General features: G+C 43.7%; 2 protein-coding genes across 11 annotated transcripts in view; both read left to right on the top strand.

The window, feature by feature from the left end:
• The window catches only part of KLHL5 (kelch like family member 5), a 61,360-nt gene extending 47,489 nt beyond the window's left edge, over nucleotides 1-13,871 (top strand). For 3 of the 7 annotated variants that reach the window (XM_084856908.1, XM_084856909.1, XM_084856910.1), the window contains 3 exons: nucleotides 1,341-1,503; nucleotides 2,387-2,599; nucleotides 10,804-11,108. In XM_084856908.1, coding sequence (XP_084713034.1) covers nucleotides 1,341-1,503; nucleotides 2,387-2,599; nucleotides 10,804-11,050 — 623 coding nt within the window. In that variant the 3' untranslated portion in view covers nucleotides 11,051-11,108. Of the gene's footprint in view, nucleotides 1-1,340; nucleotides 1,504-2,386; nucleotides 2,600-10,803; nucleotides 11,109-11,649 lie in introns of those variants that run through there. The other 4 variants (XM_084856911.1, XM_084856912.1, XR_014792177.1 and 1 more) reach the window with 3 other exon arrangements.
• Nucleotides 13,872-16,918: 3,047 nt separating this feature from the next.
• The window catches only part of WDR19 (WD repeat domain 19), a 51,616-nt gene continuing 40,794 nt past the window's right edge, over nucleotides 16,919-27,740 (top strand). Inside the window, exons 1-8 of one of the 4 annotated variants that reach the window (XM_084856895.1) lie at nucleotides 16,919-17,157; nucleotides 21,033-21,124; nucleotides 21,580-21,645; nucleotides 22,002-22,127; nucleotides 24,610-24,725; nucleotides 25,063-25,178; nucleotides 26,434-26,514; nucleotides 27,222-27,334. In XM_084856895.1, the coding sequence (XP_084713021.1) occupies nucleotides 22,111-22,127; nucleotides 24,610-24,725; nucleotides 25,063-25,178; nucleotides 26,434-26,514; nucleotides 27,222-27,334 (443 nt within the window). In that variant the 5' untranslated portion in view covers nucleotides 16,919-17,157; nucleotides 21,033-21,124; nucleotides 21,580-21,645; nucleotides 22,002-22,110. Of the gene's footprint in view, nucleotides 17,158-17,723; nucleotides 17,849-19,302; nucleotides 19,432-21,032; nucleotides 21,125-21,579; nucleotides 21,646-22,001; nucleotides 22,128-24,609; nucleotides 24,726-25,062; nucleotides 25,179-26,433; nucleotides 26,515-27,221; nucleotides 27,335-27,740 lie in introns of those variants that run through there. The other 3 variants (XM_084856896.1, XM_084856894.1, XM_084856897.1) reach the window with 3 other exon arrangements.

Here is a 27,740-nt window from a genome sequence, read left to right as displayed (position 1 = left end):
CTCAATGACAAGATCAATGAAAGTGAATACATTTTCCTGAAAGATAGCTTGCCCATCACTAGCAATGTTCCCATGTCTTATTTTCAGGGCAGGCTAAATGTCAAGTCTATTTTAGGATGCTTTCCAATAGGCCAGTGCCCCATTTGAGTTGGTTTTATGTCTCAGAAACTTCTGTAGGTATTCCTCATTGATGGGGAAAGAGTTTTTTAAGGCACATTTCTTTAAGGAACATTTGAAAATTATTTATTTATTTGATTGCATTTATGTACTGCCATTCTGTAACCAACCAAGGTGGTTTACAAGAATTCAAAAGACTAGAGTAATAAGCACAGACATAATGAACCATTAAAAACAACCTTCAAACCCATAATTTAAAAAGCCAAATTAAAAAGATGCCTCTTGACCTCTTCCTGAATGCAGAGAGCATGGGGACCAGTTCATAACTCCAGAGGGTATATGTTTCAGAGTTAGAGAGTAACACAGGAGGAAGCCCTCTCCTGTGTGCCCAACAAGTGGGCCTTTGAAAGTGAGGATGTTCTTCAAAAGGGCCTCTCCTGCTGATCTTAGTAACTGATCAGGTTCATACTGACATAGGGGGTCCCCCAAATAGCCAGGCCCCAAGCCATTTAGGGTTTTGAAGGTTGAAAGCAGCACCTTGAAGTGAGTCCAGAAAACAATTAGCAATTGGTACAGAACTTAGTACTGGAGTGGTATGATCTCGATACTGTGTGCTAATTAGCAGCCCAGTTGCCTCTTCAAAGGTAGCCCATGTAGAGTGCATTGCAGCTTGGCTGCAATTTAACCAAGGCATGGATAATGGTTGCCAGATCAAACTGAGTCAGGAACAGTCACAGCTGGTGTACTAGATGTAGTTGTGTGAATGTGCTTCTTACTACTGCTGCCACCTGAAGATTCAGGGACAGCATAGGATCCAGGAGCACTCCCAAGCTATGAGCATGATTTTTCAGTAGGAGGGTAACCCCATCCAAAACAGGTTGAATCTCAATCCCTGAGTCAGGCTTTCTACTGACCAGCACCTCTGTCTTTTCTGGATTTAATCTCAGCTTGTTCACCCCCATCCAGCCCATTATTACACTTATGTTCAAGAGTGTTGACTGCTTCCTTGGAGTCAGGTAACCAGGAGCAATAGAGCTAAGTGTCATCAGCATATTGATGGTATCTCACTCCAGAGCTCCAGATGATCTCTCCCAGTGGTTTCATGCAGATGTTAATAACATAGGGGACAGGATGGAACCCTGTGGGAAATCATAGGCCACTGCTGTATATGATACACAATTTGGTCAACATCACATTAGAAATGGTGTGTTTGTTGTTTTAAGGGGTAGCAGTATTGGAAGGTCCGATGTATGCTGTCGGAGGACATGATGGCTGGAGCTACCTGAATACTGTAGAAAGATGGGACCCACAGGCCCGGCAGTGGAACTTTGTGGCTAGTATGTCAACTCCACGGAGTACAGTGGGTGTAGCAGTATTAAGTGGAAAGTAAGTAGAACTACATAAGAAATAATGTCTACTGTCCCACAACATTTTACTCAGAAACTAATAACAGATTGAATTGTGCGCATAAAGGAAATGATATCCTCTGCTAAAAGGACAGAGTGCTAGGATTCTGAATGATGATGTGTATGCATGTTTATAGTTCTACACATGGCATGTGGAAAAATGAGCAGTTGCCTTCTGTTGCATGGTGGCTGAAGAAGCTTTAAGAGAAGAAGAGAATGTTTTAGGGAAGGAGAAAAAACCCAGGTGTGTGATGTGCATGTGTGTATTTTGTGCAACTATTGTGATGGGAAGGCTCTCTTCCTGTGTGTTTTCTGTACTGTAATTTTTCTTAGCTTCTAATGCTTTGTTTCTTTGACCTTTGTGTACATCTTTGTTTAGAAATAGAAAAGACACATTCCTGTGAGGGGGGCGGCAGGGAGAGAGAGAAAAATTTGACTTGTACAAAGACCTTTCAAAACACTTGTATAAAAGAGCCCATAAATGTGGCTAACATTTAATGATTACCCTCAAACATATTAGTGCAACAACAAAGGACAAACTGCACCTCCTGCTGAGGTGGAAATGAATTGAGCCAAAGCTGTTTTTTAAAACTGTTACTTTTGTTACCAAGAAATTATAGATAGGCTCTAAATAAGAAGCATCAGGATACAAGTGAGACCTGCTCTTTCAGAGACAGGATCCCCTTTCGGATTCTCTTGCCCCTGAGGAAGATTTTAATGTGTTAGACTTCAGATGATGTTTACTCTCTGCAAAAATAAGCCATCTAATTCAGTACCAGCTTCAGTCTTTCCTCTCCCTTTTGTTTGTGCTTAGAAATGATTTCTGAAGTTAAATTCCTAACATGTTTTGTGTACATTTACAGGCTATATGCAGTTGGAGGTCGAGATGGAAGTTCTTGTCTCAAATCTGTAGAATGCTTTGATCCTCATACTAACAAATGGACGCTTTGTGCTCAAATGTCAAAACGAAGAGGTGGGGTTGGAGTAACCACCTGGAATGGTTTCCTCTATGCTATTGGAGGTCATGATGCACCAGCTTCCAACTTGACATCAAGGCTGTCTGATTGTGTGGAAAGGTATTGCTCCAATAAAGTATTGACACGAAGATACTCAACTTCACTTGTGCAGGGAAGCTGTTCTAAGGAGAGGGGAGGAGAAGATGGAGAAGTCCTATTGTGTGAGCGGAACTCCAAGCGGACTTCCATTCATGCAACATTGAATCCAACCTCTTTAATTTTTCTATAAAGGCCAATACCACGGCTTTTCTTCTAATTCTAGAAAAATTAAAGATGTTGGATCCAACGTTGCGCGAGTGGAAGTCCACTTGTGCAACTGGACTTCTACTCACACAACAGGACTTTCCCATCCTCTCCTCCCATGAGTGGCCCCCTGCGCACACCACAGATTTGTTCTGGAGGGTCCCCAACCCTACAGACTAGATTTGGGAGGCATGTGGGAGCAGCAGGGGTTTCCCTTCCACTGGCACTATTGGATTCAATCCAAGGTGTGGCACAGTCCAGCCAAGGATAAGCATTTCAAAGCCTTATTGATTTTAGTGGGAAAGTTAAGCATGTCCTGAAATCTTTCCCACTGAAATCACTGGGATTTCAAAGAGCCTAGCTTTGGCTGGATCATGTTTTCAAGGCAATTAAAACATATCTATATTAAATCCTTGCTGAATTAAAAGCCCTTTCTAGCAAGATTTTTAGAGCTAAAGTTAGAAATACATGTTTGTAGATATTTTTAAATAGCATGCTATACTTGTTTGAGATTAATTACTATCTACCAAACATAAACCATGGAGTCCTAATCAGTTTATTAGTCTTCATTAGTAAGTCTTGGGATTTGTTATCTGTAACAAAACCGTACTTCATCGTAAACTGTAGCAATTGCTGAAAACAACTGTATACTACACCATCCCATGTTCCATTTTGTAGCAGCCTAAAATGTGTGTGCATTTAGTACCTTGGGTCTATAGTGCTGGAGAATGCAGAAAAGGAGAGCAAGTATAATAAAAGGCATGGAGTAAATAGAGGTAATTGACTAGTGCAGGGGTCCACAACACATTTCCCACTGGCACCACTGCACCTGCAAGGCCACGCTGAAGCACCCCCAAGCCATTTCCCCCCTCTTCAAATGAATGGAGCGATTTCTTAATTCACTTGGGTGTGTGTGGAAAGATGTCTTCTCAATAAATGGCTGGAGGGATGTGTGCAAACCTGCCAAGTACCCTTGTGGCAATAGGGTCCTTGGTGGAGATGTAGGCTTCACCTCCCTCCAGCCAATTTTTGGCGGGGCGGGGCTTTTTCTTTCCCTTTTCAAGTGAATGAGTGATTCCTCCATTCACATAAATAGGGAGAAAAAATGCCCCATCTGCTGAAAAACAGCTGGAAGGGGGGTTGAATCTCAACCCTGACCAAGGACCCTTGGGGCAGCAGGGTCCTTGGTTGGGCGGGGGGTCTTCACCCCCATCCAGTTGATTTTCAGCAGGGCAGCTTCATTCACTTGCATGGGGATGGCAGTGGGGGAGCACCCTCCTGCTCGTGCTCCCTAGCAAATGATATACAGAGATACATTGCCTTTGATACTGGAGGTAATATATAGCCATCATCACTAGTAGCCATTGATAGTCTTACCTTCCATGAATTTGTCAAATCCCCCCTCAAAGCCTTCCAAGTTGGTGGTATTCATTACATCTTTTAGCAAAAGATGTAATGTTTTGCTACAAGCAAAATCCGTAGTTTAGTTTAACTATGCCCTATGTGAAGAAGTACTTTTATATATCTGAATCTCCCACTATTCATCTTCATGGGATGTCCCTGGATTCTAATGTTATATATATGAGAGAGGGAGAGAGAGAGAGAGAGATCCCTATCCACTTTCTCCACACCTTGCATAATTTTGTACAACTCTGTCATGTCTCCCTGTACTTGCCTTTTTTCTAAGCTAAACAATCACAAACATAGCCTTTCCTCATACGGGAGTTGCTCCAGCCTCTTGATCATTTTGATTGCCCTTTTGGGCACCTGGATGTAGAAATGAACATCAGACCTGCACACATAGCCCTATGTTCCTCTTCCCGCTTCGTTGGCACACTGATCATGCTTAGTTAAAACCACAGTTCTTCGTGGTCTCTGTGCATCACACATACGGGCTCTGCACCTGCGCAGAGATTCATTCAGGAAACTTCCAAGCTGAAGAGTTTTGGCAGGAACTCCCCCACCATCTCTAATCTATAGAGAGTGGGTTCCCACCTTCCCCTCAGTTCCTTTTCGACCGCCTTAGCATTACTTCGTGGGGAACTTCTTCAACATTCTGTCAAGCTGTTTTTTTCTACCTTTATCTTATCTTTCTTGCCTCTTTTCTTTATTTATCTTTTTCTTCTTTATCTGTAAAAAAACAACAATGAGAGAGAGGAGAGAGAGGAAAAAAGGAGAGTGTTTTGGAGAACGTCGATCACCTCAGCGTCGACGCGTTTTTTCTCCGGCTTATGGCCCAAAAGCCTCTGTTCAGGAAGTGCACGGCTTGTGGCAGTAAGGACGGTCACTCTTTATGCCTAATCTGCTTGGGAGAACCCCATAAAGTTGAATCTTGCCACCACTGCCAATCGCTATCGAAGCAGGCTCACAAGAATAGAGCAGATCAACTAAAGGCGATCCTTTGGCAATGGGCCCTTCAAGCTGTTGATATGCCTAAGGCTCAAACTCCTTGAGAACAGCCCACCAAGTACAAGGGGAGTGGCTTCTCTGGCTCAATCTTCCCCTCTCTCAACCGCAGAGCTGGTTCAAGTGGATCGACCTACTCCAGGAAGAAAATTGACTGTCTCGGTAGCTAAAAACTTTCAAAACGCCCCAAACCAAGCGGACGCACCAGAGAAAAAGAGGAGAAAGAAAACCTCTAAACAGCAGGAGAAGGAGCGGGATGCCCTGCCTCCCCCTCTACTTGATTCTCCCATCTGTGTTGTGGTTCCACCCACACAGGTGGTGACTTTGGATCTGACCTTCATGATCTTGGAGGGTGAGTTGAGGGACACGCCAACCTCACCACCCCATCCAGTTCAAACAGCTCTGGACCGGAGATCTAGGACTCCAATGCCACACCGCTATGATACTCAATCACCTCGGTATCGGCCGACACCCTCTCCTCAGCAACATCCTTGATACTGATCTCCGGATCGATACCGTACAGACCACTGGCAGGGACAATACAACTGTGATCACTCCCATTCTCCATCCTGTGATTGGGATCGTTTTTTGGTCTTATCCTCTCCTCCCCATGGTCAGCAACGTGATGCAGATTGAAAGCTCAGGAGGTACTGTTACTTAGGAGCTACTTCTCCGCTACGTGCTCCATTTCAACCTGGACAATGACTGCAGTTCGAACGCCATGACACCTTGTGTCCCCCTCCTCCGGTACCGAGACGTTCTACGTCTCTAACACTACACCAATCCGGCTGGGACCATCAAGCCCCGCTGCCTCCGATTCTACCTCACAGTGCGACCAATGTAGCACAGCGACCTGCCCCCTCACAGAAATTCGGTGAAGACTATCAATCCTCCTCCTCCTTCTATTCCTCGGTTCCCTCATCGATCTCATCCCCAGATGGTGTCGTTGGGACACAAGATACAGCTTCGCCTTCTGAGGATATGGGGCACTTTTCTGAGCAAGTGCTTAGAATGGCACAATCTTTGGGCATCGAGGTGCAACAACCCCCACAACAACTCCATGATCCAGTGGTCAGTGCTGTCACAGCAGACATATCCACCCCGGTGGCCATTCCCTTTCTTCCAGCTCTGCTGAGCGCAGTGCAACAGACATGGAAAACACCTTTATCCTTGACCCTGACGTCCAAGAGACTGGAATCAATGTGCAGGGTTCAAGAGATGGACGCTTCTTTCCTCTTTGCTCATCAAAAACCAAACTCAGTAATAGTAGAGTCTGCTCAAGGCTGCTCTCAAAAACCACATGCCTCGCCTGTGGATAAGGAGGGCCATAAACTCGATCTCATTGGACACCGCCTCTATTCTTCAGTGGCATTGGGCCTTAAGATTTCAAACTACCAGGCAATGATGGCCAGGTATCAGTTGTTCCATTTGGAAAAAATGGATTCTCTCATCACGTACCTTCCTGAGGATCAATGCGACTTAGCCAGAATGTTCCATGTGGAAGTGTCCAAACTCTCCCGTCACCTCATCAGTACCACCTGTCATCAGGCGGACTGCAGTGCCAAGGGGATGATAGGCACTGTTGCCCTAAGACGACATGCCTGGCTCCATTCTGTGGGCCTAACTCCAGAAGCTCACTTTAGGATAGAGGATCTACCCTTTGACGGCGAAGGCTTGTTCAGTGCAAAAACAGACAAACAAATAGACTCTGTGCAGAAAGCCAGAACCACTGCTCGTAAAATGGGCATCGGCCAAGTCCAGCACCAGCAACACCACCTCCCTTATCGTCAAATGTCGCTGGTACTGACAACACCAGACCTACCCCTCTCAGCAACCTGGGGATCGGGCACCCAGATACCCACAGCAACAAAGGAAAAGTTATTCCTTTCCGAAGTTCCAGCAAAAGATGAAAGGCGAGGGATTTTCTAAGCGTCGTCTTTGACTCTGACCTCTCTCCCGTCTGTACCACCCTCTACAAACCACTCTTCGGGGACCTCCTGAACAAATTCTACTCGACCTGGATGAGAGTGACATCAGACAACTGGGTGCTAACTATTGTCCGTCAAGGATACAAAATAGAATTCAACACACCCCCACCGCTGGGTTCAGTCTGGACCACCCCACCCTCGAGGGTCCTTCAGGAAGAAACACAATCTCCTAAAGAAGGGTGCCATTCAACACGTTCATCCGACCCTCGGTACGGAGGGGGTTTTCTTCAGGTACTTCACCATACCGAAATGGGACAGAGGCCTGCATCCCATTCTAGACCTCCGGGACCTAAACAAATTTGTCGCTCCCAAGAGATTCAGGATGACAAGCCTAGCCACAATTCTCCCACTCCTCCGAAATGGTGCATGGTTTGCCACAGTCGATCTCGAGGATGCTTATTTCCACATAGCGATCGAACAGTCACACAGGAAATTTCTCCGCTTTGCGATCAGAGGGGAACTCTTCCAGTTCAATGTTCTGCCATTCGGTCTCTCAACAGCTCCACGCATATTCACAAAGTGCATGGCCATGGTTTGCTCTTATCTCCGCCTCAAGGGAGTAGAGATCTACCCGTATCTCGACGATTGGCTGCTAGTGAACTCCTGTCGGAAAGCCCTATCGCATGCTATTGTGGTCATCCTGAACCTCCTTTGGGTCTAAGGATCAACAGGGAGAAATCCCATCTGACCCCCACACAAACAGTTCAATTCATAGGGCCATCCTCGACTCCAGAATTGGCCAGGCATACCTTCCTGCAAGTCATGTCAAAAAACTCCTTGCACGTGCCACTTCGATATTCCTCAATCGCCGTGCCAGGGCACACGATATTCAATGCCTGCTCAGTCATATGGCAGTGATAGTATCGGTTGTAGAATGGGCCCAACTCCAGATGAGTCCCCTCCAACACTGGTTCATCCAAACCTTCGACTTGACTGACAACCCCCTCCTCATCACACTTGCGGTACTGGAGGATGTTGCTCTCAGCCTGAAGTGGTGGATGGACCCCAAACATCTGATCCCCGGGATGCCATTTCTCCCCACTCCTCCATCCAGAGTCCTGACCACAGATGCTTCCTTATTGGGTTGGCGAGCACATTGTGGACCTCTACGAGCACAGGGTCTTTGGTCATCCACAGAAATGCTCTACCACATAAAGTTCCTGGAGTTGATGGCAGTTTGGAAAGCCCCCTGCGCCTTCGAATCATGCCTCTGACATCGACACATCCAGATCCTCACAGACAACACCACGGTTCTTTGGTACCTAAACAAGCAAAGTGGAACACGCTCCCCCCGCCTCCTATTTCTCACTCTGGACATTTACCACTGGGCAGTTACAATGGGCATTCGCTCTCCACATCGTGGGAGAAGACAGTCTCTTGGCAGATTCCCTCAGTCGCCTCCTCCAGTGCTCCCACAAATGGCACCTGACCAAGACAGCCCTGCAGCTAATATTCAGGTGATGGGGTCACCCCAGGATCATTCTCTGCAACTCCAAAGAACACGATCTGGAGACGTTTTTGCTCCCAGGCAGGAGCTGGTCGAGGATCGCTAGGCGATGCCTTTTTCCTGAAATGGAAGGATCGCCTATTCTGCCTCTTTCCTCCATTCCCTCTCCTTATGAAGGTGATCTCCAAAATCAGACAGGAAGCCACGAACTGCATACTAATTGCCCCTTGGTGGCCCAGGCGTTCAAAACGCTGAGAGGCCTGTCGCAGGGACTCTACCTACCACTCCTGCGAATAGACAATGTAATTTCTTAGGATCAAGGTCAAATTCTCCACCCCGATCTCCACACCCTGAACCTCACAGCATGGAGGATCCAGCCCCCGGGCATCACTCCGTACTGATCCCGGCAGCAGTATGGGCTATACTCGATGTGGCGAGAAAGCCATCTACGCACTGCTCGTACTCAGCTAAATGGGCATCATTTGTGAAGTTCACAATGGACAGCAACTGTAACCCCAATGACTGTCCTCTTACAGATATTCTTTCCTTTCTCCAACACTTATACAGTAAAGGACTGAAATATTGCTCCATCAGAGTATATGCCTCGGCGATTTCTGCGATGAGGGGTCACATTGATGGGTGCTCCATCTTCACTCCTCCTATATGCAAATAATTCCTGCAGGGACTTAGAAATTTGGCTCCCCCCATGAGAGATCTCGTCGCTCAAGGGGACTTGTCGCTACTGCTCAATAGCCTTACATCTCCACCATTTGAACCTCTTGCTACAGCGGACTTGAGGCTGCTTTCTTGGAAAGTCGCGTTCTTGGTAGCCATTATGACCTCAAGAAGAGCAAGCGAGCTCTCCGCTCTACGAATAGACTCACCTTACACCATTTTCCACAAGGAAAAGGTGGTACTCAGGCTGGACCTAGCTTTCCTCCCTAAAGTGATGACAGATTTCCATGTCAATCAGTCGGTTGTCCTCCCTGCTTTCTTTCCATCTTCGACTTCTGATTTGGAGAAGAGACTGCACACTTTAGATGTCAGGAGAGCTCTAGCTTTTTATAAATCATGGACTAAGTCCTTCCATACGTCACAATGACTATTCCTATGCTAGGGTGGACATAATAAAGGCTCTCCAGTCTCTTCTCAAAGGCTAGCCTCCTGGATAGCACAGACCATTCGCTTGGCATACCACCTCTTTGGGAAACATCTACCGCCTCGAATCCAAGCACATTCAACAAGGAGAGTGTCGACTTCCATGGCTTTTACAAGGGATGTTCCTCTAGTGGATTTGTTTAAGGCGGCTACCTGGTCTAAGCCTTCTACTTTTATAAAGCACTATAGACTAGATGTTTGGGTCTGAGCAGACTGTGCCTTTGGCAGGGCTGTGCTTTCTTCAGTACTGCAGTGAGACACCAACCCCCCTCCGGTAAGTCATCTTATTATTCACCCATATGTGTGCTGCACAGAGACCATGAAGAAGAAAGTCAGGTTGCTTACCTGTAACTGTAGTTCTTTGAGTGGTCATCTGTGCATTCACACAACCCTCCCACCGTCCCCACTTTGGTGTCAACATGATTCTTGGTACCGAGGTGTTCTTTCCCCTCGGTCCCAGATCGCTTGCGGTCTCAAGGGACTGAGGGGAAGGCGGGAACCCACTCTCTCTATATTAGAGACAGTGGGGGAGGGGTTCCTGCCAAAATTCTTCAGCTTGGAAGTTTCCCGAACGAGTCTCCGCACAGGCGCAGAGCCCATGTGTGTGAATGCAGAGATGACCACTCGAAGAACTACAGTTACAGGTAAGCAACCTGTCTTTCCCCATTATGCCCAAAACTGGGAGCTGTGGTTTTATATCAGCATACTAAGTAGGATCTCTAAACCACAGGATGTGGCTTAACATCCTGCTTAGTAAACTGACATTAAATCACAACTCCCTGTTTTGGACATAATAGGGAAATGTAGTTTAGGTTAACCAGGATTGGAGGGCTAATAAAGGTAGAAGGTGAGGGGTGAGTGAGCAAGCTCATCGCACATTCCCAACTTGATGAACTGTGGTTTAGGAAGTCTGGAATGATTGTACATCCAAACAGGGCCTATGTGTGTAAGAAGGGCATGCATTTGTGGAACTTGAGGCGACTAGAGTGAAACCTGTAATTTTTGTTTTGTTTTAATGTCAGGTACGATCCCAAAACAGATGTGTGGACTGCTGTGGCATCAATGAGCATTAGCAGAGATGCAGTGGGAGTCTGCCTTCTTGGAGACAGATTGTATGCTGTTGGAGGATACGACGGACAAACCTACCTTAACACAGTGGAGTCCTATGACCCCCAGACAAATGAGTGGACACAGGTATTGGTTAATATTTGGAGGGCCCATAAGTCAGCGATAAGGGTGTATGGCATGACATCTGCCTGCCTCTGGTGAGTTAGCTTGGTAATTACCAATATGTGTGAGTCACAGAGACCACAAAGGAGGAGGACAGGTTGCTTACCTTTAACTGTAGTTCTTTGAATGGTCAGCACAACCCTACCTCCTCCCCACTTTCTTGTCCTGCTGGGTTGGTCCTACTACTGCAGTGGACTGGGTCCTGAGCAGGAAAGGCAGGAGCTACGCTCTGAGCATGTGCATGGAAGGAAGGCTGGCTCTTGTCAAAATTCTGCTCAGCTCTAGAGTGTTCTGAATAATGCTTTGCGTAGGCACCCATATGCGTGAGTACACATATCACCACTCAAAGAACTACAGTTGCAGGTACGTAGTTTGTCCTTTCACAATTTCTAGAGTTGAGCATTATCATTGAATAAAAGATTCTGGGGTGGAGCCCAGGTGACTTCTGGCTCATATGGGGTCCTGACTGAAATATAACAGGGAATGAAAGATTTCTTCTTGCTCACACATTCATATTACGCAAACCCTGTCCTTTATAACTGGCTCTAAGCTTTTGGCAAAATATTTGTAAATCTGTTTAAAAAACACACACAACAAGCATGCTTTGTCACTGACCTATTTTTGTTTTGCCCTTACAGGTTGCACCATTGTGCCTAGGAAGAGCTGGGGCATGTGTTGTGACTGTAAAACTCTAATAATGAAGATATCCTTCTCTTCTATAGACTCCCTAGGGGGTTTGCCCCAAATGACTAAATTATAATCAAATAAGGTACTGTGTATCTTCACAGGGCAAAGAGTTTGGTCTTAATCTAATAGCTTTTTAAAAAAACGGACCAACGTTATGCACTTTTTAAAATGAGCGATGCAATTTATGTACATTTATTTGTAATGGAATACACTGCAGACCACTGGCATGTGTTATTAGAAGTACAGAGACTGAAAAATAATTGGCGCTTACAAATGCTAGTTCTTGCAGAGCCTGAAAGGCACTTAAAAAAAAAAAGTCTAGGCACACCACCATAGATTTTCATTTCCATATTTGTTTTTGGCAGGTTCCGAATGCAGGTATTGAACTTGCTTTGTTCCAAATGTTTTGTCTTGACTGTTAGAAGATTATTATTTTTACACGGTACAAAGACAAACCAAATGCAGACAAAAGCAAAACATCAAGTGTACCTCTTGCCTGGGAAATGATGTACATTTGATGCCTGAATTCTTCTTACCCAGCTGAAGTTTTGCAGTCTTTGTTTGTTTAACCAAAGCCTTACTTTAATTATTGTCTTACACTACGGAATCGTGCTGTGGAATCAAGAGCTTTGCAGCATCCAGTACACTTGCTGGATTTTCTAATCTTTTGTGTAACTTTCTGTACCCTATGAATATGTATACATAATTTCATCTTTTCCTGAACTAGAGTTCATGTTCACTTTGTGGATCTCTTCCTAAAGGCAGTTTAAAGAAAAGAGAAAGGGGGGGAGCTCTAATGCATGATTAAAAGTGACATTCATTTGTGCTTTCTGAAGCATTCCATGATCTAAACTTCTATGTGGCTAACTTTAATTGACTTTGAAAGAGGAGTTTACATAAATCTAAATACATTTTTATAAGGTTAAACTCCTGGTGGGATTTTTAGTAAGAGTTACTTTAGCAAAAAGTGGGCATTATCCTGCAAGTTGTACATCCTTTGGGGATGTTCAGCTAACTTTCCAAAAAAGACTGGTATTCATTTCAAGGATCAGACTTGTGTGGCTAAACTATTTAATATTGTAACAGTAATGGATTTTCTTTAGAATTTGCCTTATGTTGATCTCTTACACTACTCAGAATTATTTGCGTGTTCCAAGTGCTCTCTGAAACTTTTATATTTTATTTTGTGCCTTGTTTCTTATGTTTTCAAATATGGTATGTAACCATTGTACTTTCTCATGAAAAATCTAAATATGTAAACTCAAGGAACGTTTTGTGAAAGTAAATGGAAGGTATCCAATATGTTAAGTCTTTGCACACTTGTAATATTTAATACAATTCTGAACGTTGAAGTTCACAATTAACTATTTATTAGTTTAAAAGAAAAACTACATTTTTGTTCATTGTATAAGTCCTGTTGATTACTTTTTTAAACATACATGGTTTTGTGATGCCTTGTTCAAACCACAATGCAAAAAATCAGTAAATGCAGAAGTTATTTCTAGCCGTTCTTTTAAAAGAAATTACTTGGATTCTTTTTTGGTAAATCTTTCTTTCCCAATCGTCTATATTACAATTTAATAAATATAGTTTACATTATGTATGAATGGAAACATTTGAGCGCCACTGCAAATCCTCCCTAGACCAGTCGAAGAAGCTGAAGGGAGACCTCCCAAACCCTGCATTCTTTCACTTATTTTGAATGGCTTGCTCTCTACTTGAGTGCTGACCACTATATGGGAGCTATGTGTTTTGAGCCCTAGATCTAAAAATGTTTTATAAGTCCTTATTTTTAGGTATAACTTACTATTTCACTGAAGGATCGTAACAGGTAAAACAGAAACCAATAATCGGAGCCTCTGTCCTTCCTCACAAATAACAAAAATAGTTGTAATTACATTCTATAATCAGAGTGTCTCGAAATTCCAGAACTCTGTCTCAGGAAGTAGCCTAAATTTTGATCTCTTCAGGAGTGGGTCATTTAATAACGCCCAGCCATTTTTATATGTTTACAAGAGAATTTCACTATGATATAACCAAGTATCAAAATTAATACATCAAAAATACAGCTAAACCTTCTTGGCAAAATATACATTTAGAAATGTAATGGTTCAAACTAAGTGTTTAGTTGTTATATAAAAAAATACATTTGGATAAATTTCATGTATATGTTAAATGAAAGGCTATAATTGTAATTATTTGCACTTCGTAAGGCAAGGGTGGGGAACCTCAGGGCTGGGAGCCAAATCTGGCCCTCCTTGGGTCCCAGTCCAGGGTTTCCCAGATGGCCATGTCCCCTCTCCTGGCTTCACCAAATGACTGATCATTTGATGGTTTACCAGTTTTTGTGCAGTTCTTTCCCCATTCTAAAAGATTGAAATGCCTCTCCTAAGACTTAGGTACTGGCAGTAACAGCTTTAACAGTGTTTTGGTGTGTGCATTGTTTTTATTTTGGACCCTGTGCCTTTTGCCTTCAGCTCCAACCACCACTGGAATGTGGGTCCTGCGAGCTTCACCAAAACTGAATTTGGTCTTTGGGCTGAAAGTAGGGATGTACAAAAGTGACTTACCTGTTCGCGGATTATGTTTATGGTGGGGGGGAGGGTTCCGTCTCTCCCCCCAGAACCCTCGACGGGGGGAGGTGCTCCGTTCCTCCCCCCCCCCCGGAATCCTCGAATGGCCAGCTGTGCTCCGTGGCAGCTCTGCGGAGCAGCCGGCCAGGCCCAGCCAGACCAGAGCTGTTCGCAGCCGGATTTCCGGCCACGGAGGGCTCTGGGTAAAACAAAAAACCCGCGTACGCAAATGGCGGCGGCTACAGCCGCCACCATTTGCGTTCCTTCTTTTTGGCCATCTTAGTCTACGTAAATATTTACGTAGACTATGACGGCGAAAATAAAGGGGAACGCAAATAGCGTAGCGGGCGCTATTTGCGTCCCTTTTTGATTCCCTGTTTTAGCCTATGTAAAGATTTACGTAGGCTAAAACGGCGAATCAAAAGGGGACGCAAATAGCGCCCGCTACGCTATTTGCGTTCCCCTTTATTTTCGCCGTCATAGTCTACGTAAATATTTACGTAGACTAAGACGGCCAAAAAGAAGGAACGCAAATGGCGGCGGCCATAGCCGCCGCCACTTGCGTACGCGGGGTTTTTTTTTTAAACCCACCCAGCCATGATAGCATGTCTTTTTTTTTTTTTTTAACCAAGACTGGAAATGGTGGAGGCGGCGGCCGGTCGGAAGACCAGCCGCTGGAGCCGCTGCCGCCCAGAAGATCCGCCCCAGGTAAGTCTCGTCCTGGGGGGGTGGATACACGGGGGGGTGGGGGGGTGGCAGGCCATTTCGACACAGATTTCAGGGGGCCGAATGCACTGGCATTCGGCCTCACCAAGATCCGTGGAGGAATTCTCTTCCATCCCTAGCTGAAAGAGGCTCCCCACCCCTGCCATAAAACCATAGGTTGCATCACTGTAGCTCATTGCTTTTCATACTGTGTCCAGATGTACTCTGGTGTTCCTAAGAAACTAAAAAATGGCAAACAATCTTCCCTGTAAGAACATGCGAACTGCAATTTTCAAAGTGCAGCCGCAGAAGATTGTTCTAGAATGCATTTTTAATTCATTTAGTTAGGGCAATTATGAAGCCAAACAAGCCTGGCCAGTGCCCTGCATGACCCATGTACATGCCTTAGACATAGTCCGGAATCCACTGAAAATAGGTGTCAATGTGGAAAATGTTTCCCCAAAATACTTCTCTAAGCAATATGGGATAATCGGCTTTATCGGAAGATCTCTTTGATGATTTGGAACAGGATGGTGTAGTCTGTGACTGAGTAGGATGCAAAAGGCACTTGCGGTATAATATGCAAGTCTACTCAGAGGTAAGTCCCATTGTGTTCACTGAGTGTGTATAGAATTACTCTTTTCTAGCTAACATTACTGCACAAACACGTCACTTATGCCAAATTCTCCCATCACCTACTAACTTTGTTTCAAATGGAAAGAGACAAAGCCTTCAACCAGCACTCGTTCTTCCTGGTATTGGGTTGTGTACAGCTCTGTAACTGCATCCAAGCTGCTGCTGCTGGATAGCCCCTTACATAACTGTGCCTAGAGCAGTCTTAGCCATGAGATGAAGCACAACAGTCTTAATTCTTAACCAGAATATACTTTTATTTATTTAAACACTGATTTTAATAGTAAATTATAAATAATTACAGTAAGGTGATCTACACCTATGAAGATGGCACAACTTGCTCCACCTTTTTTTCAAGTCAAGATTTTCTGTGGTCTGGAAAAAGGTGGAAGAAGCACAGGATGACAATTTCAGGATGACAGCATGTTATGCCCCATAAAAAGTGAGGGAACAAAGCATGGCAATTTCACACTAAATAGCTCGTATAGAAGTACCCACCTTTCAAGCAAAGGTACTTACCTGCCAGTCCCCACTTGAGAGTGCTAAGGGACTCTGGCTCCAAGAGGCCACTACAGTGGTGATGCAATTTCTATCCACCCCATTCCATCAGAACCCTGTTTTCAGAAACCATACAAGGTTATCAGTAGCCATATTCAGGCATTAATAGAGCAAAAAGGCAACGTGGACACAATGGGAGTGTGTTTTTAGTTTTATCCCCAAGATAAAATGACTCCTTCCAGCTGTTGTAGGTTGTGGGATAACTTATGCCAGCCTTCCTCAAGCTGGTGCCCTCTAAATGTTTTTGACTGCAACTCCCAGGTTTCCTGACGGTTCGCCATGCTGGCTGGAGCTGAGGAGAGCAGCAGGGTAGGGAAGGCCTCTCTATAGGATCTGGCAAGCCCAGAACCACTGCAAACCAAGTATCTTTACTTGCATTCATTCCACCTAGGACACCATGATTAGTGTGGACTCAGAACTGGATGTAGGTATAGTCCTGGCTTCCTTTCAGCTTATTCAGCCTAAGGAAGTGAACAGAATACTCGGACAGCTACTTGTATTTTCTCCTTGCCTGTCCTGGCTGATTCAGAGTGAGGAGGTCACTCTAAGCAGGGGTGGACAGCCTTTTGGGGTTGAGGTTCCATACTGGTTCCCATACAACCCTTTGGGGTCCTGCACAAGTGGGCAGGGCATATATTCTCTCTCTAGCCCCGCCAGGCAGCCTTCGGCAGCCTTCCCCAGCCTGGTGCTCTCCAGCTCTTTTGGACTACAACTCCCAGCATTCCTAACCATCGCCATGCTAGCTGGGCCTGATCACTGAAGTCCAAACCATTTGGAGGGCTCCAGGTGTGTGTGTGGAGGGCTGCAACAGAGGATTGCTGAGGAAGGAAAGAGACTCCCCCTCCCCAGCGATCAGCAGACTTGTTCAGGATCACTTAGGGCTGCAACTTTACAACGTCGTAGGAAAGAGTGCTGCCGTGTCAGCAGCGCTCCTTCGGCACCTTCCCTCCCTTTCACGACTCCCCAAAGACAGGGCGTGGCAGCGGCTTGGTAAGAACGTACACCCCTCGCGCTCCGATCTCCGCGTTTCGGTTCGAAGTAATGATGTTGTAAAGCACCCTCTTCAGCCTCGTCCTGACCCCCCAACCTGCAATATTATTAACGCTGGATTACGGCACTTTTTCAGCCACCGCCCTCGTCCCCTGCAAAACGGAAATAATTGACTATTTGCATTGGAATTAGCATTGGCAGGAGTCTTTTTTAAAAGTTATAAAACTAACATTTCCCCATACGTAAAAAATAAGAGTCAAGATAGAAAAAATATAAACTATCTTTCAGGGTTGGTGGCCACATCATAGCTACTCTAAAACGGGTAGGCAACCTGGAGCCCTCCAGATGTTTTGTAGATGCGCATGCTGGATGCGGCTGGTATAGGCCCAAAACATCTGGAGGGCACCTGGTTGCCTATCTGTGCGCTAAAATCTAACGTTTCGATGGAATTTCTCACTTCCGCCCTCTGCGGTCATTTAAAACTAGCTTCTCAATAGAAACCAGGAAATGACCTATCCAGACAATGGAATGAGTCCTCTTTTCTTATCTCTGAGGCTACGATCTCCTGGGTGACGCGGACGCTGTTAGAGGGGTGGTTCCAGGCGGGGCGGTTGAATGCGCATGCGCCCTGGTCTGGTTCCCCCCCCCCTCCGCTTTTAAACAACACCGTAGCGAAGACAAGAAGATGCAGGTAAACTAGAGGGAGGCCGCGACGGAGGGCGGGTGCGCGTGCGTACTTCAGTGCCTGTGGAGGGGCTCTCCTATCCCAAAGAGAGCTAACCGTTAAGTCTCTGAGGCGAAATCGCCGCGCCTGTTCTCGATGGGCCGCTATTGGGGTGCTGAGGGCGTCTCTGGTCGCTGTTCTAACAGCCTAGGCAGGGCTCCCCTGGTCTTTCCTATCGCGGTAATTGCAGCATACGCCCGCTTTCTATAAAGCAGCTGTGCCCAACCTGGCGCCCTCCAGGGGTGTTGGAGGGTGGGGAGGCTGGGAGTTGTAGTCCAACACCCCTGGAGGGCGCCAGGTTGGGCAAGGTTGCTATAAGTTAATACCTAGCGCGACTACTCCCCCCTCCCGCCCCTCTCACAGAGCTCCGTACGCCCTTAAAACTTTACGACAGGCAGATATTCAACAGATGACGTTTATCTGAGCTAGGAGACGCCTGTGTGTGTGAGCCTAAGATAGAGAGAGCTGTTGAATTTCTACCTACCACCCAGCCATTAAAAACCGTGAGGAGCCCTGTCAGAAAAGTAAATAAGTATATCTGGAAAGGTGACACTTGTGAGGCACTGTTCTGCCACTTATTTCTTATTTATGTGCAAGGTTTTAAACCCGGTTTTCAGGATACGCTGCCTTCACAAGGTAGTTTACAAGACTATAAAATACATACAAATTACAGAGACAGGGCAGGATTGACTGTGCCTTTAACAGCAAACATTCAGCAGGTGAAGTTCCCCACCCTGCTCCCTCCAGCATGAAGTTGTGGTGATAGGAGAAAATTTTGGATTTCTTCCTGCTGCATAGTTGTGATGCCTGTCAGGAAAAAAAATTGGCAACTTTAGTGAGGACTAAATCTTCCTGCTTTGTTTGGCAAAGGGAAATGTCATGGAGCCCTTGCTCTGGGGCAGAATAGAGAGGACGTTACACAACTTTGCTTTAGGATAAAGTCTCTTGTGGCAACTTTAAAGGGAAACTAGTTTAATGTGTTGTTCTGTGGTCTGGCAGGCCAAATACTTTTTAACTGACCAAAACAAATATATAGTATTTTGTCTACAAAAGCTGATCCTCATTCAACTAGTTCATCTTTTAGGTTTCCTGGGCAGTGCTAAATTTCTTGAAGTTGTTCCTTTATCCGAGATTTGTGAGGGCAATCTGTTGAGGAAAACACACTTTGCACTCACTTCGGGTACTTTAAACTATTTTTACTTCATATGTTCCAGAGTCAAACCACAACACTGAAAACCAATGCCAGGGCTGGGGCCTGGCAGAAAATGTTACTTTTTTGGTCACCAGAAAGAACCATTTGCATATTGGCTCTTTTGCCTAACAATTTGATTTTTCCATCTGGATGTACATATTGTAAAATGCTATGAGTATGTGCTGCTTATAATAATTTGTTTTCTTTGCTCCTGCCTGAGCATCTCTAGACCATATACATTTAAAAGGTGTGAAAGAAGAACCTTGGAGTGGAATTCCTGTGAGCTTTTCTATGTCACATTTTTTCCAGAGAAGAATGCACCCAAAAAATAAACCATCAGAGGAAAAGCAAAATCTAAGTGAGGTTTGCAGAAAAGATCAGAGAACAAGTTTCCTGTTCGTTCCTGTTCGCAGGTCTTGCTACAAAACCTTTCTAGATTGTGCAAACCAGGTCACAGAATCACCACAGTCCACTGTGGCTTATTTAAGCCATGGTGGGTTGCAGCACCCCTGGGCACCTAGTTGCCAATTCAAGCACTCCATCGCAGCTTCTCACATCGTCCAAACCTGGTGATGGTGGTTTGCTGAGGTGGTTAAGAAACCACCCCACAACCCAAAAATAAGCCATGGGTGGTTTGTTAACCACCCCAACAAGCCACCCTCACTGGGTTTGGACAACATGAGAAGCCCAAGAATAATTATGTAAATGAGGCAGGCATGCAACTAGCACACGCGGGGTGGTTAACACCACCCGTGGCTTTTTAACCACGCTTGTGTCATGCGAAGCGGCCCTATGTTCCCATGTATTCTTCTACTGCAGCCCTCCCCAGCCTGGTGCCCTCCAGGTATTGGATACCTCACATGCTGGCTGGCAACAATGGGAGTTGTAATCCAACACATCTGGAGCGCAACAGGTTGGGGAAAGTTATTCTGCTGCCTTTTTCCCATTAGAATAATATATCTGAGGAAATAGACTGAGAATCCATAAAGATTTTGCAGCAAGACCTGTAGCAGGGTGCTATTTTGGAATCAGTCCTGGAGATTCCACTGAGGCTTGCTGCAGTTATGACTTGGAACTCTGTCATATGCATATACTTGCACACTTCTCTTAATCTGTGTCAGTTCTTTTTCCATACATGTACCCAAAGAGCTGTTGCCCAGTACTCTTCAATGTGCAAATATTTATTGTCTTTTGACTGCTAGCCATATTGCCTGCTCTGTCTTCTGCTGTAGTAGATAAGTAGGTGGGAGGGTGTAAAAGTTAAATTAGCAATGGTGCAAGAAATCCCTTGTGTTCTTACTGACTGCAGAGCCCCGTTTTCTCCTTTGAAGTAGTCTTTATTGTCCAGCTAGCAAAATGCCTGTTATGGGAAAAGGCATATGTGTTTTCCTGTATATTACAGGGACCCCTCAGGGTGCAAGGCATTCCCACCCCTAAATATGGTAATATATTCATCATAAGGCATTCACTTATATGGGAAAAACTAAAGGGGTATACTTAGGGACATCACTAGCGTGGGACTAAAATAGCCTTTCCCAACATGGTGCCCTCCAGGTGTGTTGGACTACAACTCCCATCACCCTCATGCAGTGCTGGTCATGCTGGCTGGGAGTGACGGGAGTTGCAGTCCAAATACATCTGGAGGGCACCAGGTTGGGGAAGTCTGGATTAACGCTTCCTTGCCACTCTTGTCCCCAGTATTGGGGGGCACATTCCCCTCTGCTGTTGTGCTCAAGATTATAGCCCATTCACTCTGTACTATAGCTACTTAGAACAGAGCTTGAACCTACCCCTACCTATATAGCCCAGTCGCAAGCTACTACATTTCTTGGTCATGCCAGCATAATGGAATGTTGGGAATTGTCTTTTATAGAGAATATGTATGTTTTGTAAATATAAATAAAAATTTCAAAAACATTAAATGATTACATGTTTATCATTGTCATTTTCTTTCCATAGCGAGTGTTTACCCTGTCAGAGAAGGATGCACCTGGTTCCCCTGTGCAATTTGCTTGGCAAAAAACATTAGGAAACTATATTGCTGTGGCAGGGTAAGATAACAATTATTGAAGGATTCTAAAAGTGTTAATGCAACATACACAAATGAAATACATGGATATGAAAATTGCATACGTCTCCTATATGTTAATTAATTTAGGGTGCAATCCTATGCATGTTTAGACAGAAAAAAGTCCTACAATTCCCAGCGTGCCCCATCCAGTCATGCTAACTGGGGCATGCTGGAAGCTGTCAGACTTTTTTCTGTCTAAACATGCATAGGATTTCACACTGAGGCTGCAATCCTATACACTGTTGTTTGTGAGTAAACCCTATAGAATTCAATGGGGCTTACTTCTGAATAGACTTGAATAGGATTGCACTGTAAACAGATGAGTTAGATTTTGTCACATGAAAAGTGGTTTACAGATATTTACAGGTATATGAAAGATGTCCATATTCATTATTATTACTCTTCTGTGCTCATCTTCTATTTTCTTTTGTTTAGATATAATCACACTGTAAAAATCTTTGATCGCCATGGTCAAACGAAAAATGAAATTAATTTACCAGGGTAAGTTTTAAAAACAGATTTGATAGAATTAGACTAAAGAATGTTGTATAAAATCAAAATTTAACTTTTAGATAGAATATATATATATGAAAACTTGTTCTACTCAACTAGATTATCCCCATCCATGGCTTCAGAAATGGTGGGGAGAGGATTATGAAATTAGGTGAGATTATACTGCACCGTTTTGTTTTGTTTTTAGGAGATCGGAATGTTTCCTTCAGAAACTGGCACAAGTCAGGGAATCTAGACAAGGAAATCTAGTGTCTAGTGGAAATCTAGAAATTTCCACTCAATTCAGTATTTTCAGACCAAATCTTACTTTACAGTTCTAGTTAATATTTTCTGTGCTACTTTAGCAACTGCATTGCTATCGACTGGGATCAAGATGGAGATACCCTAGCAATAATTTCTGATAAATCCAGTTCCATTTATTTGTGGGATGCCAACACAAACAAAACAAGCTTGATGGACACTAGCATGAGGTAAGAATAACTTGCATGTTCAGTAAAAGTACATCTCCAATCCAGTTTATATCTTAAATATAAGATATAACCTGGAATTAACACAGGAAGCAGAAACTCTGCTCAAATGAAAGAGATCATTGATGCTCTGTGATTTCCGGTGGCAGTTTTGTTGATTATCTGTCCATGCTAATAACACAGACGCTCTGCCTGTACCAACATATCAAATGGTGCAAGGTGGGCGCACTTCTCATTTCCTTATATCCTGAAATAGTTTCCAAAGGAAACCTCTTTAGAATTTATTTATTTATTTATTTATTTATTTATTTATTTATTTCGCGGCATTTTTACCCCACTCTTTAACTGAAAAAGGCTCTCAAAGTGGCTTGTAAAGATTAATATTAAGACAGTCCCTGCCTTCAAGCTTACAGTCTTAAAGACATGACACAAAAGGAAAAGGGATTGGGAGGAAGGAGGAAAAAAGAGAATAAATCACTGGCCAATGTATTGGGCCAGGTTGGTCTTCCCCTTGCCATGATGTTCTTCCTAGGAAGCAGGGGGTGCAGCCTCCCAGTGGCCCTTGATTCGCTGACCAGTGGATGATGCCAGAGTTTGCATTCCTGGGGAATTGCCAGTTGGAGCTGCTTGTTCTATCTGGCAGGGAGGGGTGAATCGAGCTCCCTGCAGCTGTTCCCTTTCTGGCTATGGATGAGGTATGGAAGATAAGGCATTAGGCAAAGCCATCTTGCTGGGATGACCAGCTTTCTCTTCAGTGATTCTTATATTGCCCTCTTGAGGGATTTGGACAGGTAAAGGAAAAAACCTGTGCAGAGGACAAGCACCTAGGGATCCCCATGAGTTTCTGTAATTCCCAGAGGAATACATATTGCCAATATGGGAGAAGAATATGGCAGTACATATGCCAGTGTTACAAGAGTTTCTAGGGATGGGGCTGCTAATCTTTCTCATAGTTAATGCTGTAGATTTCCTGTTCCCATTTCATACTGAGGTGGATACAGTCAATTTAAAAATGGCTAGTGGGGTGCTTCCCAGAAGTTTTCACGTTCTTTGTCTTTACTTGTATCTGCATTGTCTCAATCTTTATATAATATTAACTAGCATAAACGTTTTAGAGCATGTCACATACATTACTGTAATAATCCTTACAGATACCAACTTAAGATAGGCCAGTGTTACTTACTAATTTATTTATTACATTTCTATAGTAGACAATTTGGATGTGAGGGGACTCCTATTGTGTTATAATAATAAGTTTTACAGCTACAAGCTTCAAATGGTTTAATAGATAAATAAGGATGGATTCCTATACACATTTACCTGGGAGTAAGCCCATTGTACACTGCGAGACTTTCTCTTGAATAAACTTGCATATGGAGGCATTATAAACTAGTTAGGACTCAATCTAGTGTACACTTACCTTAGAGCAAATCACATTAAATACAATGTGAGTTCTGAGTAAATATTCGTAGGATCACACTGTAGAGTTTTTATTGGTTAATCAGTGGGAGATAATTTTAATAGGTAAGGCGGAGAATTAAGAATACATTTGTTTATTTGTGAAGCTAACAAAGGTTGCTTTTCCTTATAACAGTGAGCAGCAGCATTTGTTTATTGCATGATATTTCATACTATCTTCCATCTCTCAGAAAGAAAACTATTCTGATTTGGGTAATTAAGGGTGCAATCCTATGGCCGCTAGTCAGTGGCTAGACAGCCATAGGATAGGTTGGTTCCCTGAGAACTAACCTTCACTCCCTCCCACGCTGCCTTGCAGGCAGCGCAGAACAACCCCGCGCTCTTCGCTCGGAAGAGGAGTGCGGAGCAGCGAAAACGGGGCATTCCTGGGGTCATTCCAGGGTGGGGAACTCAGAAATGCCAGTACGACCCATCCAATGTGTCATCTGGCCGCCACGTCCCCTGCTCCGACTTCCTGCAGCTAGACAGCCGAAATCGGTTGTCTAGCTGCAAATGCAGGGCAGCTGAAGTGTGGAGGGGACAATCCCCTCCTCTCTTCTCCTGCCTTGCATTGGATTCTGAGTTCGGAGGCGGCTGCCTATTCCAGTAGGATTGCTCCCTAAATGTATTTAAACTGAATTGGTTTCAGAGAATAGTCCTTAATTAAATAATTTCATTGTGAGTGGTTTTGAAATGAGGGTGTTTTATTGTTAGTTTTTCTTTTTTAATTCTATGAGCAGTTTCCTCTGAAGGACAGCTTATAAATATTGTTCAAATTCTCATGCTAGTTTTCTGCTGCAATATTATAACTGAATCTGCCTAATATTTGATCTGGAGCCATGGGCTCCCTCTTTTTCCTGAAATATTAAGGCTTGTACCCAATGTTAGTCTAACTCAAGTCCCATTCATTTCTGTGGGTCTACTCTAAGTAGGGCTAACATTGGAATCAACCCTAAAAAAGCAAACAATAGTAATCAACTAAACCTTCTTTAATTGTTTATAGTCCTATTTTTCTTTTTAATTGCAGGGAACCAATGTCTTTCTTACGTTGGTCAAAAGCTGAAGCCTTACTTGCTGCTGGAACAGCTAAGGGAAATGTACTAATATATAATCGCCAAACATCTCGCAAGATTCCAATCCTTGGTCAGTACCATAATGAAGCCAGTGGACTTATGTGTTTGTAGAGAAAGCAGAAAGTTTTTCATAACTATCTAGTTAATATATCCCTAGTGTAAATATCTAACAATGTGTAATTGGAGAATGTCTGTTAACCTATGACAGCATTTTTTATAAAAAGTTGCTAAGTGATATTTGCCTAGACTACTGTGTTTATTTTACCAGCAATTTGGTAGTTCATTGTGATAATTGTACTATTGAATACCCTTACTTAAATCACACTGTTAACTTTCAAGCATTGTTTAATATCGTTAAGGAGCAAAACTGTTTCCTGTGATTTTTCTTTGTGCGTTTGTTCTACCAGGTAAGCACACCAAGCGGATTACGTGTGGTTGTTGGAGCAATGGGAAATTTTTAGCATTAGGCGGTGAAGACAAACTGATAACAATTAGCAACCACGAAGGAGATACTATAAGAGTGGTAATAAACTCATGTTGTTTTGCACAAGACGTGAAAAGTTAAATTAAAAACTGTCTTTACGCCTCTTTCCTGCTATTTGTTCCATATGTGAATGTTTTTAATGTGAGAGAGAAAACAGAAGAGAGCCAGTTATAAATTAAATCCACATTCTAGCCAGTATAGGTTTTGCTTTTGATTTACAGGTGCAGGGAATGCACAAAGCACTTTAACATTGTTTGTGAAACACCCTGTGGTTAATGTTCAAGTGCACTACAGTCCACTGTTTGTTGGGCCACCTCCTATTAATGATAGTGCCCATGCTTTCAAAAATAACAACTTGAAGCTCATTCATGACCTCCAAGAACAGTTTTTTGTGTGTGAAAGGCATCACTACTGATTTACTTTGTCTCTTTATTTTTCCTCTTGCTTCCCTAGCTTTCTCTGTTTACTAGGGGGAGGGTAGTGAAGATGCTGATTAGGCTGGTGATAGTCATGGAGATATCCATAGCTGTATATAGATAGGAATATAGTGGGCTTTTACTAAGGCTCAAGTTGCAGTCTGTTAAGGATATGATTTTATCATTTTGGTTTTATGATTATTTTGTAGATTTTTGTTAGCTGCTTTGAGTTCCTGAAAGGGAGAAAGAAGCAGGATACTTATGAAATAAATAAATAAATAAGCAAGCAAGCAAGCAAGCTAATGTCATACTTCATTACACCAAGTACTTATTTTAAAGTGTTGCAATGAATTCTTCTGTATCCAGGCTTGGCTCTTGATCATACGTTCTGTTCTGAGAATTAAACTAATGGTCTCAGCTGGCTAGGATTAGGGTTTTCAGATGGAGGCATCATTCTTTGTCAGGTGGTTGAATCCAGATTTAGTAATACTCAGAGCAGTCCCATTCTCCTTTGAGTATGAGTAGAATAGGCCTACTCTAAGTATGACTAAATGTGGTTCCAACCCAGGGAGCGTTTCAAACAAGCAAAGAAAAGGTTTTCAAAGTGGAGTGAAGGAAATGTGAAGGCTGTACTTCAGGTATTACATTATTGCAGAAGAACATGAAGCATGGGCAACTTGTGCATCCAATTCCTGCATAGCAAGTTAGTGTCTGAAGTTGCTCTTGGAATAGTTATTGATAGTTATGAGTAAGAATGTATTAATACCTGGAAAAAATGTTTGCCTTGTTATTGTCACTTTGCTGTCAGTGTAGCACGTAAACAAACAAAGAAACGAAAAGCTGTACATTATATTCACTGTGGTACTTTATTCTTGCAGACAGCAGTGAGAGGAGAGCCCAGTGATATGGAGTTTATAGTGATGAAGACTGATGACAGAACAGGAGGAAATGAGACCACAGTAAGTCATTAATAGCAGGACAGTGCAGATTCTGTGTTCAATCGTCCTACTTCATTTGCTGAAGTTAAAGGTCATTGAAAAAAGGGAAGAGGGAAGTTTTAACACAGGAAAATAAAATCCAAGATGTAACTGTAGCACATCTTGGCAATCCAAACATTCAAGTGGAAAAAGTCCTTTATTTTTACAGTGAAGGCAGACAAGGAAAGGGAGTGGGGAATTTGCACCAAGGATGAGAGTAGGGAGAGCAGATACCATGAGTTAAGAGACTGGCAGTGTTACGTCTCCACCAAGTCCTTACATCAGAGGTGAGCAACTGTGAGTGTTCCGGGGGCCATTTCTCCCCGCTGGAACTTCACCTGCGGGGTACACTCTGCCCCCTCCCCCAAATTGGGCATCCAGAATTTTTCTTTTTAAAAATTGTTGGTTTGCTATGCAAGGGTTAAATTAAACTTGTTTGCAAGCTAAATTTGACTCTTGTAGTGCTATGGGCACTACCAAGGGGCAGCAGGGGCCACATATTGCCCACCCTGTCTTACATGGTACCATTGAGACATTTCCATCTCACTCTTGCAGCACTAGAAATTAAATGTATTAACAAAAAGTCTTGAAAGCTGCAAGTCAGAGCAAGGTAAATAACTGCCTTTCATCCTTGCTAGAAGTTGTATGTGATGCTGGTCTCATTCCACATTTTCTTTTTCTTTTTTCAGGTATGCATTGTGGTTGCTCAGAAAACACTATATTTTTATAATTTCAAAGATCCAGATAACCCAATTGAGCTGGCATTTCAGCAACGCTATGGACACATTGTGACTTATAAATTGTAAGCGACTCGCTAAAATACATGGAAAAGAGTAAGCTAGCTTTATAAATGCTTCCAGAAGGGTAGTTGTATTTGTCTTTTGCAGCAGACAAGAGAGTCTTATGGCACAAGATAACACATTTATTATGGTGCAAGTTTTTGTGAACTAGAGTCCACTTCAGCAGTGCACAAAAGCTTATGCCATTAAAAAAAACCCATTCATCTTTAAGGTAGGGTTGGGCAACTTGTTCCCCTCCACCATTGGCTATGCTAACTAGAGCTGATTATAGTTGTAGGCCAAAACATCTGGAGGTCCACAAGTTGCCCACACTTACTTTTAGGTGAGTTCACTCCTGCTTTTAAGGTTTGGGATGGGAGTTGTGGTGTGTTGTTTAGTCAAAGGAATTTGAATACTTTATAGACTAAA

This window comes from Heloderma suspectum, chromosome 5 (assembly GCF_057233095.1).
Source record: "Heloderma suspectum isolate Gila_16-S chromosome 5, 16-S_ref, whole genome shotgun sequence".
Lineage (NCBI taxonomy): Eukaryota > Metazoa > Chordata > Lepidosauria > Squamata > Helodermatidae > Heloderma > Heloderma suspectum.
The sequence above is the reverse complement of the archived record's forward strand: the minus strand, read 5'-3'. Positions and strand labels throughout refer to the sequence as shown.